We start from the raw sequence: 16971 nt of genomic DNA, 5'->3' as shown, positions 1-16971 counted from the left end.
GTGGTGAGATGCTGAAATTGATCACGGAACTTCAGCCTCGACCTAGGTGGCCAAATGATAACACCCTAGATTCGTGCTCTCAAATTCAAGAGTTGGTGAGTGACCATAAATTTCCAAGGACAAAAAGAAAATATGGTGCTGTCATGGTGTTGATTATTAAGAGGAAGGACTTCAAATGATATTTTGTGATCACCGATACCTGTCCTTTTGAAAAGGAGACTTCTGCGCATCTGACAAAACTCAGATCTCATGGTCTGGACCAAGACTCATTTTGCTAAATAAATAGTATTCTTACTCCTTGTATGGTGCTTGTACCCAAAATTTACTTCATGTACAGTTTGAAATAGACACATCTGGTATGTACACAGGTGACTGAACTGAAAAAGATGAGGGAGAAATAAAGTTCACGACTATTTTTTTCTGGTCTGCTGTGGCTTAAACTGATGTTTTTCAGACTAATCAAGGTACCAGATGGCATAGAAGAAGGTAAGTTTCTAAAAGGTAAAAAAAAAAAAGACTATTTCTACATAAACGAGTGATCTTGAAATGTTGTTTACCAGCAAAATCTCTGGAGCATCACAGCCAGTACCCAAGTCCAGTACTCAGCACGACCTTTAACAGGCAATGCAGCCTTTCTAGATCCTGTCCTCTCAGCTACAAAATAAGAGTTAAAAAAGTACTTCCTTTTAAATAGCGTTTGAGAAAAATTAAACCGATGACAGAAGTCAGCAATGGACATGTCATTTTTCTTGAGTTGCTTTCATCAATTCTCCTTATCTGTCTTACTAGAGAACCTGGCATATGTAAAATGACATCTATTCTACTGGTCACCACCAGAATTTATCCCAGCTGATGCCTGCTGCTTCCATCACAATTCACACCCCAGGGTCCTCCCTGGTGGCACAACAGGTTAAAGTGCGGCACTGTGAAGCTCACTGCAGCCACTGCAGCACAAGTTCGATCCCCAGCCGGGGAGGTGACCCACAGGGCGCAGCAGCCCTCTCCTGTCTCACCCTCTGCTCCCCTCAGCAGTGTATTTCAGTCGGTCTGCCCATTCTGCTTCCCATTCTGGGAGGCAGGAAGGTTGATTTTCCCAGGCCATCTCCTCCAGGGTGGGCAGAGCTGCGACCCACTGAGGCCAGAGCACAGCAGACTTTCTTCTGTTATCTCTGACATCAAGACACTGTTTTTCCTTTGCTTTTTAGATAGTGCAGGCCTTACTATAATTGTTTAGTTCAATAGATTAAAGCATATACTGGAATAGGGTGAAAGACTCCTGAAATCTTACTCTCTGGAGAAAATATCATTTGTCCTTCCAGGCTTTTCTCTTCACACACAGATGTACATGCGCCGGAGACCAGTTCCGGTGAACATGGGTTGAGGAAAGGGAGCAGAAAGAACTTGGAAATAAAGAACTGACTGACACAAAAGAGAGCTTAAGAAGTGGGACCCCAGGGACGAGGGCCTCTCATTCTGGGCTCACATGTCCTGAGAGCCCAGCGCAGCTCATTTTTATGGTTACAAAGCGCCCTCCCCCACCTCCTTGTCACTTACTAGACAATAGGTCATTCTCTCAGTATTCAGCCTTGTCAGGGCACAGTCACCACCGGGGTTCTGATTTATCAGGTACATTCTACTCGCTTTCTAATCTTGCTAGTTTCTCAGGCTCAGCTTTCCGGACACAAGCAAGACATCGTGGTCTGGACACAGCCAGTCCGACAGCCCACGTTGACCCGTCTTCCAGCCACGACCCTGATTTTTTTTTTAATCTCAACACTTCACACCTCCGGGGTCTCCAACATACATGCACAATTTTATAAGAAGTTGGACACATGTTACTTGCTTCCTGCCTGCCCCACATGCTCCTACTTAGCCCACCAGAGACCACACGTTCATCCTTGCAGGGCTGTATCCTAAACCACTGCTTTTTGCACGTGCACAAAGTGGACGTAAAAAATGATAATGGTAGGGCCCTCCCTGGTGGTGCAAGGAGTTACATCATAGCATTATGAGGCTCTCCAAAGCCACTGCAGCAAGAGTTCGATCCCTGGCCAGGGAGCTGACCCACATGGCGTTGGCAGAACTCTCCTGACCCACCCACTGCTCCCCTCAGCAGTGTACTTTGTGATCTGCCTGTTCTGCTCCCCGCTCTGTCTCTGGTGAATCCTCTCACTGCCCCTGCACCTCTGGCCTGTACCCCCCACCCCCACCATTCTGTATGCATAAATAAATAAATCTTTTTTTAAAATGATGGTGGAAAGCAAATATTCACAACGGCCTTTGAATGATAGCTTAGTTCAAAAACTGAGGACATCTCTAAGGTTAAAGTGGATTTTACCAACACAAATCGGAGGTGGAGGGCTTTTTTGTGTGAAGTCCTCAAGACAGGGCAGCAGCCCTGGGCTCTGTGCTGTGTGGCCCACACCCCTCCCCCGAATGACTATTCCTTGTGGAATGTGGAACTTGTGGGGCTGAACTTCTAATAAAATGAGAACCCGCCTGTCAACCTCAGTACACTTACAGGACTTAAAAACCCCTTTTCAGCCTTGGCATTAAGAAGTTATTTCTGGAGCTAAGCGAATGAGAAAGATGGAGATTTGGGCTCATTCTTGCTTTCTCCTGGCAGGCTCGTGATCCACTCCAGAGGTCACACATAGAGTCCTTATCCTCTGGGTGCCACCGTGATCTGGAGGCCAAAATAACTGAGGCCACGCCTCAGGGGACACTCAAGGGATCTTTATCTGGAAATGTGACTCATCGCTTCTGGGATTCATTTCCACCTTGCCAGAAGCCTTAAGTGCAGATGAAAAGATGTTAACATACTAATATTATTTTTACCCACTTCGATATTCTTCAGCGTATGGCTACTGCTTAGAAAGTTTGAGTGTTTTGCTACACTACTCCTAGATGATGGAAACACAGATTGAAAGAATCTGTATTAAAATAAACTTCTGCTGGCTTAAAGTAATGACATTCAGTACTGGAAAACTTGAACTACAGCTCACAAGCTGGATTTACTCTGCAAGTGGTTTAATATGAACTGATAGGACACAATTATTTTTGTATATATCAGGGTGCATTCATTAGGGGTAGAGGGGAAAGGAGGGTGAAGGCTGAAGGGGGGCTTGGGGGGGAGAATTTGGGAAAGCCTGGAGGGTGTCGGGGGTCAGTGGCAGAGATAGCATAACTTGGAATCCAGACACCAAAGGTCTAAGAAACAAGGCAGGCAGGGTGGCCACTTGGCTAGAGCAGAGCCCCTGAGCAGACAAAAGGGGTGGCCCCAGGCGGGTTCCTAAGGGTTGTGTTCAAGAGGCAAGTTCACAGAAAGTGGGGCTGCATCTTTTGTCCAGGTAAAATCCCATTCATCATGCCTAGAACTGAAGTTCTGTCCTAACAGGCCATCAGAGGAGCAGCTAATGGTCACACAGAGAGAGCCACCAACTTCCTCTTTCTTGCAGAGCAAGGGATGGGGAGGGCGTCCCTTGGCTCCCATTGGGGAGAGGAGCAAGTTAGTGGGGAAGAAATCTACAAGCCATCTGCACCATTCTTCCCCAGCCCAATTACCCTCCCTCCTAGGAAGATCATAAAGGTTAGAAAATATATTTTCACTACAGGAAAAGTGAACCATCATCAAGACACTGAAAAGTGGCCTTTTCATAATAAGCCACACTGGTTTCTAGTCTTTTAGCTCTGAAAAGAACACAGAGAAATGGTTTCTTGGTATTCGTGGCCTTTAGAGCAGTGGTTCTCAATGGTGGTCCCCAGCCCTGCAGCTTCACATTAGGGGTCCCGACAGAAATTCAAATTCTGGGCCCTCTCTAGTGGTACAGTGGGTTAGGACTCAACACTTCAAGCTAGACGCAGCCGCTTCAGTGCTAGTTCAAGGCCCCACCCCAGAGGTGACCCACATGGCACAGCAGACCTCTCCTGACCCGCTGGCTGATCCCCTCAGCAGTGTGCTTCATCGCTCTGCCTGTTCTGTTCCCCACTCTGGTGAATCCTCTGACCCTCTGTATGTCTGGCCTGTACCCCGGTTCTGTATGCATAAATAAATAAGTCTTTAAAAAAAAAAAAGAAAGAAATTCAAATCTGTGGTCCCACCCAGGCCCACAGAATCGACTTTCAGGGGTCTGAGACAGCAATCTTTGTTTAAATAAGTCTTCAGGAACAACCAAGCTATAGTTTGAGAAGCAGGCTAAAGTTTAAAGAGACTAGCCCAGTGGAAAGAACTCTGGATGGGAGCCAGGGACTTAACTGAGATTCTCACTCAGGATACCAAGGTCCAATTCAGAGAAATTTAATAACGACTTGTGACATGCCTCTCTCTGTGCATCGGGGATGAGGCAAAGATGTCAGGATATCGAGACATGTGAGATACTGTTCATATTCTCAGAAATGTCTCATTCTCTATATTCTTCTGGGGCTAGTTGTTGATTTTGCTTTGATTCACATTTGTATTCTCACTGCCTGCAAAGCTGCAATACATATAAATGCAGTACAGTCATTCCCGACTATGATAAACATTACTGCACCATTCATCAATAATCTTAATGTTGCTCCAGCCTAGTTACTATTATCCACCATTTATTTAATGCCTGTTGCATGCCAGGTGCTGAGTGCTGGCCATATATTCAATCCTTTGAGACATTCTGTACCGTGGGTAGTATTTTTAATCCTCCTTTGCACATCAAAAAACGGAGGCTTGAAACATTAAGTCATTTATCTGGTGAAACAGTGGCAGAGACAGAGGTAAACCCAAAAATACCTTACTTCAAAGCTCATACTCTTAAATCTGGTAAAAATTTTCAAAATCCAGAAACTCAAAAGCTGACTTTGCAGTAAAGTTCCAGCCTATAAGGTAATAGCTGATTATCTTTTCATGATCTCCACTTTGCAGACATCACCTTAATAATCAAAGACTCTTGGAGACCACAGTGAGAAACAATACGCGTAGTTTCACTGGACTGGTCTGACCCTTAAAGTTCATGCCAAACTGCTCACAGGAAGCACACAGGTAAGCAAACAGGCCAGGGCCAGTCACGAGAGAGCGCTGGCAGAGAGAGCTGGTTCCAGAGAGATGAGTTAGCTGGGGCAGGCCTGGGAGAAAGGGCACAGATGACTGTACCCCCAGGGCGCTCAGGCACAGGGAAGTCACATCACAGGTGACCGCGGATACCAAGGCTCGTGATGTAGCAACTAGAGAAGCTACCAAGTATCTGAAGCCAACTAAAGTTCCGGGGTCTTAGACAGCTAACGCTATCGACGGTGCAATGCTGCTTCCCCCCTGGCCAGTTTGCTCCCTCCACATGTTCTCTTTCTCCTCAGTGTCTGCCAAAGATTAACCTGACAGCTGCTAGCTACACTTTTCTTGTGAACATGTCAAGGCCAGAAAGGAATGTTTGGGTGGTTAAAGGCTATCGGTACCAAGAAAAGAAATTTCTATGACAAGCAAAGATCTTACCTTACTAGGAGGTGGCCCATGGTCATCCAAGTAAGTGGAATTGCCTAGGGAAAAAAAAAAAAGAAAAGTAAATGAATCAATCATTTTAAACCCAAAGTGAACTTAGTACAAAGTCATTAAAAATAAGCATCTGGACATACTTCTATTCAGATGCCAGTACCAAAGGGAAATTGGTATCATCAGTGTCTGATGTTAGTGACACCACCACACTTGAGTCATCATTTCAGCGATCACAGACCTTTTAAGTACATAGTTTATGCAAATGCACACAGACAGAAGCACACACAATTCCTCACTCAGTATCTATTGAGTTAACTTGGACTAGAATTACCTGTAGAACTCACTTTAAACACAGATTGCCTGGCCCCCTTGCTAGAGTATCTGATTCAACAGCTGTGAGAATTTGCATTTCTACCAAGCTCAGGTAATGATGCAGGTCCTGGAATTGAGCCTGAGAAACACTGCTCTGTTTCTCCACTTTGTTTTGATTGTCAACTCCCCTTCATCTTTTCAGTCTACCTTGCTTCTGAAGCTTGTTTTGTCTCCCCTACTAGCCTTTTACCAGCAAGTGTACTTTCAGTACACATGGCTATTATTTCCTGATGAATAAGAACTCAGACGGGTTAGGATGAGAACTAAAGACTATTGAGTTCTTAAAGTAGCAGGTAATCTGCTAAGTGCTTAACAGGTATTCATTTCATTCAGTCAAATACCAGATATTTCCCAATTCTAGAGAGAACAAAGGCTGGAAAATCCAGTCCCTCGCTCATGGTCACAGAGCTGGGAAACTGCAGACAGGTCAGGAGACTGCTTTGTTCAAGGCCTGGCACACCTGCTCCCCCCGACAGCCTGCCCAGAGCGTTGCTCCAGCTCTTACGAAACCAGGCTGCGTCCTCTCTCAACGTGATCGTCCACCAACGCTGACCACAACAGGGAGCCAACGATGCAGTCAGCCGACCTGGAGGCTTCCCCAAGGGGTGGTCTTAGGGACATCATCTTCAGCATAAGTAAAGATGACCAGACTTCCTAACAGAATGAAATCTAGAAAACACTGGTAACACAGCAATACTCAGAGAATAGCAGCAGCTGAGGGGAAAAGGTCAAGGCCCTGGAGGGAGTAGGTGAAAAGTACTTTTTCAGGAAAGCGTGAAAGTGAGTTAAGAAACTGGAGTAAAAGGGGGAAGCAGCTTCCCCCTTCAGTGGGGGGGGAGGGGACTTCAATGGGGACTTATCAAAACATCAGGAGGACAGAGATGTGCCCACACGTGGGGGGGGAGGGGCGCACCTCAGAGTGGAAGAGGTTTGCAGGGTAAGACGCTGCTGTGCAGCGAACAGCCCTCTTGTTATTTATTTCTTTATTTTTTAGAATATATATATTTTTAATTATTACAGAAGTTTATTTTTACATCATTTTGCACATTTTTTTTTTCCATCTCGATTGTAATCCCCGCGGGTTTCCCATCACCGAGTCACCCGTGTGCCATCACCATAGTCCAGTGCATTTCCCTCCTTCCCCCCCCCCCGGTTTTTAATCCCATTCCCCACTCCACCCCCACAAAATGTTATTTATTTAGTAATAGTGAACAAGCATGATGGACTATGTGACAATGGCAGGAGAAATGTGGCCCAGGGGAAACAAAAGATACTCATCTTTATGAGAAACAGGACTTCAAAGGGATCAAAGAGTAATCAAAGGGTACCAATTATACAGGGACCAGGGGAGGGCATGCTGGCCGTGTATACAGGGAGAACTCTCTGTGCAGATGCTGGGTGTACTTTTCAAGTTGCCAGGTTGTCTCGGACCCTGACCACAGTCAACGGTTACTAGGCGTCCCCTGCCACCTCGAGATGTGGGTCATTGTCTCAGGGCAGTGGTGCGGGAGCCATTTACACACAGCTGCACAGAGACAGGCGCGGAGGCCCTCGGTGGGAGAGGCCACAAATGCACAAAACAGTAAGTGGGTTTAGTATACATGTTTTACCACTCTGAGTCATTAGCTGTCATTTTCCCCTGTGGTCTTCAGATGCATCACCCACTTGCTGTCCACAACGATGGTACTCTAACTGGCCACTTGTGTGTGATAAAGGGACAACAAGGTCCAATTTTCCTGGGCAGGACTCTCAAGCACAAACACCTGCATGCTCGTGATTGGGTTATTTGCAGGGACCTTTTCAACGTGAACATGACTGACAACTTGTTGCATCTTAATTACTGTGCTGCACGGCCCTGGGAGCATTTATAATTACGTAGTGAGAATCAGATCTCACTCAAGGAAGAGGATATTAAAAAACGAATTTAGAAAACAGCTGTCCAAGTCTAGAGAAATGTCTGGAACGATTCAACCATCATACAGTGGGTAGAGCTGCAGAGGGCTCCCATCTGCTCATCACGGGAATGGAGTGCTTCGGAGGGATGTGCGGATCCCACCTATTCCAAGGGTCTGTAGGAGTTGAAGAGCAGTCAGAGAACTCACTATGTCTAAATCACTAAAAGTTTCCAGAGTTCTCAGACACTCCATAAAGTTTTGATTTTAATAGCTGACTGTTCCCTCAAATTCCAGACGTGATTATCACCAGCTCCCCCCTTACCCCTACCTAGAGGTCTACAGGCCATTTCTCCAGTCCAAACAGAACTCTTTATTTGGTCCATGTCCGCCCCAAATGATTGTCTTCGTGGTCTTTTGTACTCATCCATTCCCCTGTGAGATCTAACGTCCAAGAGTCATCTTTGATCCATTTGCAAGTTCAAAACATTACACAGGGCTCTCCTGGGTGGTGCAAGGAGTTAAAGCGCAGCACCACGAAGTGTCCACAGCCACTGCAGTGCGAGTTCGATCCCTGGCCAGGGAGCTAGTCCACGTAGCACGGCAGCCCTCTCTCTCGCTCACTGCCCCCCTCAGCAGTGTACTCAGTCAATCTGCCTGTTCTACTCCCCTACTTTGTCTCTGGTGAATCCTCTCATGCCTCCCCCGTACCTCTGGCCTACACCCTAGTTATTTTATGCATAAATAAATATATCTTTTTTTTAATAAACCAACAAATTACTCAAGTATGATCATGTCTCATCAGCCCCTCTGGGACATCCAGGAGAGAGCCTATGTGCCCTTCACTGACGGCTAATTTTCTCCCCTGCCAGACAAACACCACAGGTATCAGGGAACCATATCGGTCCATCTCTGTAGCCTCTGCTTGAAATGGTCTTTCATCCTCAGTGGCCCAGGCTGCCTCTTACCCATCTACCCCTTTCTCCAGCCACAGCTCAAACGTCCTTCCTTCCTCTCTCCTTCCCTCGCTACACCCCACTCTCCCTTACTGAGGATTCCACTTTCGTCTGAGGAAAGAAAGGAACAGATGTTGGCCATCAGTCCCACTGTCATCTTCACCCGCAGGTCCCTGAACTCCCACCCACAGATACATCCCTGAGGCTCACTAGAACCATGGCTGCAAGTGCCTGGCTTTTGTAACAGAAGCACCAGAGGGAAAAGGTAAAAAGTAAAAGTAATTCATTAGCTGGAGACTGCACATTTTTATTCTCCTAGGGTTTGACTGTATTATTATTTGGTCTCTAGATGGAGTGTTTTTTTTTTTTTTTTAATCCTAGAATCTTATGCTTTCTGTGTGCAAAGTAAACAAAACAGTCATAATTTTCAAAACAGAAATTGATAACTTGTTAGCTGTGGAGACTGGAGCATGAGCCCTACTATCCAATGAGCTTCCCTGAACAGGCAGGCTCAGAGGCATCTAAAATGCAGTTCTGTCTTGTCAAGGACTCATGTCCCTTGACTGCTGGGCTTGGAACTCAAGTGTATATTCAGTTAAAAAGGGCCAAGGTTGGCTAACAAAAGTTCTGGAGCCACCTACGTCCAGAGAACATCCACTTTCCGAAATCCTATTTCTGACTCCAGGTCACAGCACCCCACGAGATGGTGCCGATTGTTTCTGGAGGCTTAGCATTTACTTTCTCCCCAGAAAGCACCCCACAACGTGAGAGCTCTGATTTCAGCTTCCTTTTCATGTCTCAAGTCTTTCCTTTGGGGATGAAGGATTCTAGTACTTTGGGAAGCTGGGGGAAAAGGAAAGCCATACATCCTTCATGTTTTCATTCCTACCATTAGTTAAACTTTCAGAAAGGTCTGTGTCTACTCTGCCAAGAAAGCCATAGCTCAGGGTGGCATGGAGCTAAACCACACCAGAAAGTCCAGCTCAGCGGGGGAAGCAGTTAATGACCTGAAGCAACATGCCTGCCTGTGGGCCTGCACGCCTCTGTTCTACACCGTGATGACGATGGTGGCTGCATGGTTCTGGGTGGGGGGGGGTCACACCTTACGGAACTCTCTCCCCAAAGCAGTAACAACTCAGGTGGTTTAGTGGTTTAAATACCCCCTTACTAGAAGGCAAGTGGACTCAGGCTTTGCAGCCAGCTACATTATGATGCTTTCTAAATGTCCTCCTATCCCTGTTGCTCTTTATAGTGGAGGCGTCCCAGGTCAGTTGCAACTGTAACATGAGAGATCACGTGTGAATGTGCACAGGTGTGAACGGCAAGTACCTGGGAGTTACATCTTATGGACTCCACAGCATACTGGACTACCAGAGTCTCGGCAGGGCCGTAAGCTCTCAGTGCCTGCCTATTTTAGCTCCTTACCGACGACCTGCAGTGAAAACACCTTTCAGGAGTTAGGAGGTCAGGATCTGTGACCTGGAACCTGAAGACTCCTCACTGATTCTCACACCTGGGAGTCACCTGGCAGAAGCGGGCATGCTGGTCACACAGGAGTCATCGCTATGTTTTCTGTGCACAGCTGTGGGAGAGGAAGCCAGCTGTAACACAGGATACCTCTCCTTTCATAATAGAGAATCCCCCCAAGAAGTGTCACTCCACTCTGAAATGTTTTAGCTCCTCAAAATTTTCCAGACAAACATTTGCAAAAATGAATTGGCTTCATAAGTTATTGTAAGAAGCAGAGTGGAAAACTTTTGGTCTATGAAATGCTTAGAACAAAACCTGTTCACAGACACACCTGGCACACTCACTGGCAAGCAGATCCCCCCTCCCTGTCTCTCCATCGTCCCTCTCAGCAGCTTTCAACCCTTCTGCACATTCCACTCGCCTGCCATGATCTTAAGGAATGTGGACACGAGCCCAGCCCGAGCTGTTGTCATTTAATTATTCCTGAACAAGTCATCTGGCATTTTTATTTCCAAACGTTCTTCAGGAAATTCGAATGCCTAGCTTTGGTTGGGAACCACTGAGCTACAAAACACAAATAAATACACTTCATGATCTTGGCCAAGTCTCTTTTTCCACAAGGAAAAAGTAACAGATCTCGCTCGTGCTGATCTTAATCATCTCTAGTGAAAGTTTGTATGAACAAGAGTTTCACACTGACGAGCGCCGGTGGTCACAGCACCCACGCTGGGAGGCGGCCAGGCCGGCGGCCCCAGCCTTGGCATCTGTTGAGGGCCCGGCAGGCTCACAGGGGGCCTACCAAAGTTGGCTCAGGGCACCTCATAGCACAGAGCTTACCCTTTAAACCACAAGGCTTACTCAAACCTTTTTGGGACTCCACAAATCTTTTCAAGAAAAATTTTCAGAGTTTATAGTTTCAGAACGTATTTGTTCTTGCAAACAAGGCTGAGAGTGTATTTTCTGTCAAACTTCTTATTTAATGGTAAAAACAGAGCAGTTAAAGTATAATTCGCCATTTGCCAAGTCTTCCCAAACCTCCCTCAGCCTAAAACACAGGGGGATTCTGTCAGTCCTGCCTGGAGACACTAAGATCCACATGCAATCATGTCAAGGGTCCAGAGACCTGCAGGAAGAAGTCTGCAGGAAATTTGATGCAAAGTCACTGTCTGGCCCTTAGTCCAGTGAAGCACCCCTTCTTCCCAGACTAGGGTCCCGGAATGGAGTGGCATGGGGGAAGCTGGTCAACACAGAGGAGCTGCTGCCCTGGCCATGTGACTCCAACAGAGACCAACACAACCAGATCAAGAAGTAAGTGGGGGCCCTTCCTGGAAGTGCAGCACTGCAAGCTGGCTGCAGCCACTTCAGCGCGAGATCGATCCCAGCCCCAGGAGTGACCCACAGGGCACAGCAGACCTCTCCTGTCTGGCTGCTGCTCCCCCCCCAGCAGTGTACTTCGTCCACCCACCTAGTCGCTTTCCACTCTGTCCCTGGTGAAGCCTCTTACTGCCCCTGCCCCTCTGGCCTGCCCCCCTCATTCTCTATGCATAAATAAATAACTCTTTAAAAGAAAGAAGAAAGTGCTAGAAGGACTACAAATAGAATCCTCAGGGGACTCATAGTTTCAATAGCAACCATAGCTCATTTGCCAGGAGAGAGTTAGGAGCTCCGGGAAGTCAGTTACTGGAGTTAGGAAGATAATGCTAACATGGGGCTGTTCTGGGCAGCCCAGGGGGTCACAGAGAGAGCACCGTGGGCTCCAGGTCACAATGCTCCCCCTTGCAAACTGACATGCCACCCCAGTGTCAGTGCTACCCCTTAGTAGTCGAGCAACTGTGGGAGTATTATTTCATTTCCCTGAGGCAAATGCTCCCATTTGCAAACTGGCATTAAACATAAATAACATGTAAGCAGTGGCGTTGGCATGAAAATGAAACAAAACACCAGTAAAAGTCTCAAAGCCCCGCCTGCCTGGCACGCAGGTAGCCCTCGGTGAGCGGCAACCGCCTCTTATGACCAAACATTGCCATTTACATACAATTTTAGTAGAGCACTCTAAGGCCAAGGGAAAAGTGTTGCATGCTAAGGATGGATATTAATATAAATAATTATTTTACATTTCCTATTTCCTTTTGAGACTGTCTCTGCTTTGCCTAAACCACCCCCACCCCCACCCCCAGCCAGTGTGAAATACCTTCAGCGATGTGCACATGAACTTACAGAACCTTCAGGGGATGTGATTTACTCTTAACTTTTAAGTCTTGCATTAGCAGATCTATTTTTGTCTAAATTGGTCCCTGAAGAATAAAAATGTTTTAATTCTGATTCCTCTTTATAGAAATCATAATATGCATTAGTGTCAGTGTCAGAAAAGCCGCCTCTACACTGTCAGTTTCAATCAAACACCAGCAATTCTCTTCCACGGACCCTTTAAAATCATAACCAGGAGCAACTGAAATCCTCTCTTCCTTTTTACTCAGCAACAGGCCTCTGGTTACCTACACCGTCCGAGGGCTGCCTCTGCCCCCGGAGCCCCGGGCGGCCTCCGATAAGCCCCGGCTAATGAAGGGGGCACTGTTGAAGGCATCGCTGCAACCCCGGTTTTGTCCTTGCCAAGAAATTATGCTAATACCACACTTTCCACCCTTAACCATGGGCTCCATTTCCCTAAGAGGCAGCTGTCAGCACCCACCAGCCGTGGCTCACAATGAGGAGTTTGTGTGCTGAGTAAACGTCTCCAGGAACCCCATTTCTTATAATTAACACAGCCCCAAAGACACCGGCAGGGAGAAAAATTGCTTGCGCAGCTTTATTTAAAGCTTGAAGAAAATTATTTTCCACCAAATTAAAGCTAATGACTTTATGGACGATCCATACTAAATATTTGTACAAAAATGCCTTTTTAAAAAAAAAAAATCTTGACTGTTCACCCAGCCAGAGTGAACATAGTCTTTCGACCCCAAAGGATAAAAATGAACATTCCGAACACTGAAAATAAAATCCAAAGGAAACTACTATCCATTTAGGTTTAGAAAGTGGCTCCCATTTCTAAAAAGGTTTAAAGCAAATTTAAAGGTCTCTTTGTATTTCAAGCTTAAAAACACTGCCTTGTTTGATAATGTTTTCCATTAAATCTGAATAGACATTTTTAAAAATGTTTTTATTTTTTTTTTACATCATTCTTCATTTTGTGCGTTTTTTTCATCTCAGTTGTAATCCCCATGGGCTTCCCACCACCAATGCACCTGTGTGCCATCACCATAGTCCAGGGGACTCTTCCCAACCCAGTTCAGATCCCATCCCCCACTCAGGCCCCCCCCAAATAAAATATCTCTGGTTGACAGTTATTTGTTGCTTTCATTTTTACTTTATTATAATTGCTTCCCCTCCCCCCCATCCCTTACACTCCTACTATGAGTGAAACACTCTGATATTTTTTCTTTTTCTTTCTGGCTTATTTCACTAAGCATGATCCCTTCCAGCTCCATCCATGTTGCTACAAAAGGCATGAGTTTATCTTTTTTGAATGCTGAGTAATAATCCATTGTATATATGTGCCACATCTTTTTAATCCACATCTTTTGATTCCACATCTTTCCTATTGTAAATAGAACATGGGGGTGCAGGTGTCCTTTTGAATTGATGTTTTTGTGTCCTTTGGGTAGATACCGAGGAGTGGGATTGCTGGGTCATAGGGAAGCTCCATATTACCAGTTTTAGAAACCTCCAAACAGCTTTCCAGAGTAGTTGTACCAGTTTGCATTCCCAGAAATATACATTTTAAGTGCAGGTGTAGAAAAAATTACTTTTGAATTTAAATGATCAGTGTACTACAGTTATAACAATCTAAATATAATATGAAATATGGCCTAATTAGTCTAGAATTCCTCTTAATTATATGATATGATGCAGGTAGCATGAAATGTCAGAGATGGAACCACCTGTGTGTATCAAAGAGTTGGAATTCCATTAGGCTCCTCCTGAGGTAACCACCACAATCATCTGACCCCGACAATGTAACTCTACTACTTATAGCTGCGGCCAGCTTGCAGTGCTGAGTCCTAACCTGTTTCGCCACCAGGGAGGGCCCATACATACTTTTAAATGGACAAACAGGTTTTGTGTTCTGCCTCCTGCGTGATGAGTGTCTGGGCTGTGACCTAGGGCCACTGGTAAGTGAGCGACTGTGTCATCTATATTCTAAATGGTACAGTTGCCTGCTTGACAGAGAAATTACTTGCCACTTGCCAATTCTTTTCATGCTTTAGGAAAATGAATATGAAGGCCCAGTCTATGGGGTGCTTCAAAGAAACTGCACTGAGATGATATGCATGCGGACAAGAGATTTGCAGACTTGAACATAAACACCAATGTTGATTTAGAACGTGTGGGGATGAAATGGATTTGATGGCAAACCAGCTTAGACAGATGCTGTGGTGAAGGAGAATTAGCCCATCAAGGGATCAGACTTTCAAGAGATCATAGTTTCTTTTCTATGAGATCTTCCCATGGAAGAGAAGATTTTTAATAGAGCAGCAGACATTATTGAAGTCATTCAGAGCAGTAATCTCATGGGATTAACTAGCAATCTAACACACAAGACTGGTGATGTCTGTTAAAAAAAGACTGAGTTTCAATAAATTCATCATCTCTCTTTTCTGTCATTGTTTTAGTTCTATTTTGTATCGTATTTAATAGGAATAAGGTGAGATTCTTCTTTGAGGTTCATAGAACTATAATATTGGAAAATAAGAGGACTCTTATACCACCATAGGTTCCTCTGTCAGCAACAATAAACACCCCTCCAAAAATTCAAAAAAGTCAAATAGGTGCCTCCAAATCAGAAATTCTTTGCCAGAGATGAACTGAAGTTATGGAGCAAAGCACACATCTGATGGGAGTGGGCTGGGGACGGGAGCTTTGCAGACAGCAGCTCCAGCTGGCAACTCACTTACTGGGCATGACCTTGAGCAAGGGCTGCCAGTCTCTGGGTATAGTTTCTCCACAGAGAAAGCAAGAAGACAATGTATCTCTAGGGCTGTGGTATTAGAATTACCATTTATAAACTGTCGGCATGCAGATAATAATGACTGGATTATTATCTTGTAATCTCATGATTCCATTTAAAATAAAGCTGATTTAAAGACATGGTGTGTTCAATAAAAATTCTTCCAAGGACACATACATAAACATCAGTCCCAGCCTTGAACTCTGCCTCCCTCATTATACACTAAAATGGCCTGTCATTGACTTCCTCCACATTTTGTTTAGGATTTATGAGGAGAGGTCATACCTGAGCACGAATGAAATGTAATTTTGAAAACCCCTGCAGGATTTGGGTCTCTTATTCTTGTATTGTTATTCTGAAAGAAAAAGCGCATTATGGGTCATAAATCCTCTTTAGTATTTTGGTTTCTTTTCTAGCGAAGTCTTCATACTACCTTTCAACAAATTGAGTTAAAGAAGTGTGCTTTCTTACACCCAGTGAGGGGTGTCCTTACTAACAGCCTGACAGGCCTTGCACTCTTTGGAGTGCTAGAAATAGTGCTTCAGGGTCCCGGTGAGCTGCTCACTTTCTTCAACCACAGAAGACTGAGTTGGAGAGTGAAGGCAGATACAGGACTTGGGAGAAAAGGTCTGCAGGAGACCTGATGAAATTAGCATTTTTTTTTTTTTTTTGCATAGAAGAGCTGGGGTACAGGCCAGAGGCAGGGGTTGAGAAGAGGATTCACCAGAGACAGAATGGGAAACAGAACAGGCAACTGTACTGAAATACACTGCTGAGGGGAGCAGCGGGCAAGACAGGAGAGGTCTGTTGTGCTATATGTGAGTCAGCTCCCTGCCAGGGATCAAACTTAGGATGCAGCAGTGATAGTGCTGAGATAGAGCCCCCAGGTCACCAGGGAGGCCCACCATAATCTTTGTAACACAACAACTGATATTCTGTCTTTCATCCTTGTAATTATCAACTTGTTTGAAAACATTGCTAAATAAAAAAGCTTTCTCCACAGAATTTGAGAAGTAAAATAAATATAATTATATATAATTATAAATACACACACACACACTATAGAACATATTTTGCATTAACCAGATTTCCCCTTCCCATTCTTACCTTCCTTTAAGGTAGTGCTGAAGCTTTATGTATATGTGTATATATATATCTATATAAAGTTTTATATATATAGATGTACTATATATCATAGTTATATATATTCTGTAAGCCCAGAATTTTCTATTAACCAATTTGGCCTTTCCATTCCCACCTTTCTTTAAGGCAGTGTTGAAGTTACATATACACACAAGCATACGTATGTATACATCCCACATACACACATGTGTGACCTCTTACAGATATGTATTTGATATATGTAATTTCAACATTGCCTTAAAGAAAGGTAGGGATGGGAAGACAAAGCTGATTAATGCAAAACGTGTTTCATTCCGACTGAGCTGATGCCAGGCAAATGAGAGACGTACCCTAGATTTTCCTCTCTTGTGAATGCCTGGCAAAAATGTTCTGATTTATGGCTGCTGAAGAGGAAGACACTGGGGCTGCATGACGATGAGAGAGCCTAGCTTCAGGACACAGGGTGGAAGTTAGAGTTGAGGACAGAAGAGGTGATGGCACTTCTTCAGTATTTGAAACGAAGGTTCTTACAAGAGAAGCCACAGACCAGGCAACAAGCAGAGCAAAATTCTGCTTGGTGCAGAAGCCATGAACACTTCAGAGTCCAGCAAAGCCTAAATTACAAGCTTAAAAAAAAAATCATGCTCAACCAGAGGCATAAAAAGATAAATCATTGGAGGGTATGTGAATGCA

At 44.9% G+C, this 16971-nt stretch overlaps 1 protein-coding gene across 1 annotated transcript in view; it reads right to left on the bottom strand.

Moving 5' to 3' along the window:
* Positions 1–12735, bottom strand: part of UST (uronyl-2-sulfotransferase) — a 172934-nt gene extending 160199 nt beyond the window's left edge. The window contains exons 1-2 of the mRNA XM_012735049.1: positions 12651–12735; positions 5462–5505 (exon numbers count right to left, since the gene is read on the bottom strand). Of these exons, the coding sequence (XP_012590503.1) occupies positions 5462–5505; positions 12651–12735 (129 nt within the window). The remainder of the gene's footprint in view (positions 1–5461; positions 5506–12650) is intronic.
* Positions 12736–16971: the final 4236 nt, after the last annotated feature.

Source organism: Condylura cristata, unplaced genomic scaffold (genome assembly GCF_000260355.1).
Source record: "Condylura cristata isolate star-nosed mole 26May11 unplaced genomic scaffold, ConCri1.0 scaffold00001, whole genome shotgun sequence".
NCBI classification, from domain to species: Eukaryota; Metazoa; Chordata; class Mammalia; order Eulipotyphla; family Talpidae; genus Condylura; species Condylura cristata.
The sequence above is the reverse complement of the archived record's forward strand: the minus strand, read 5'-3'. Positions and strand labels throughout refer to the sequence as shown.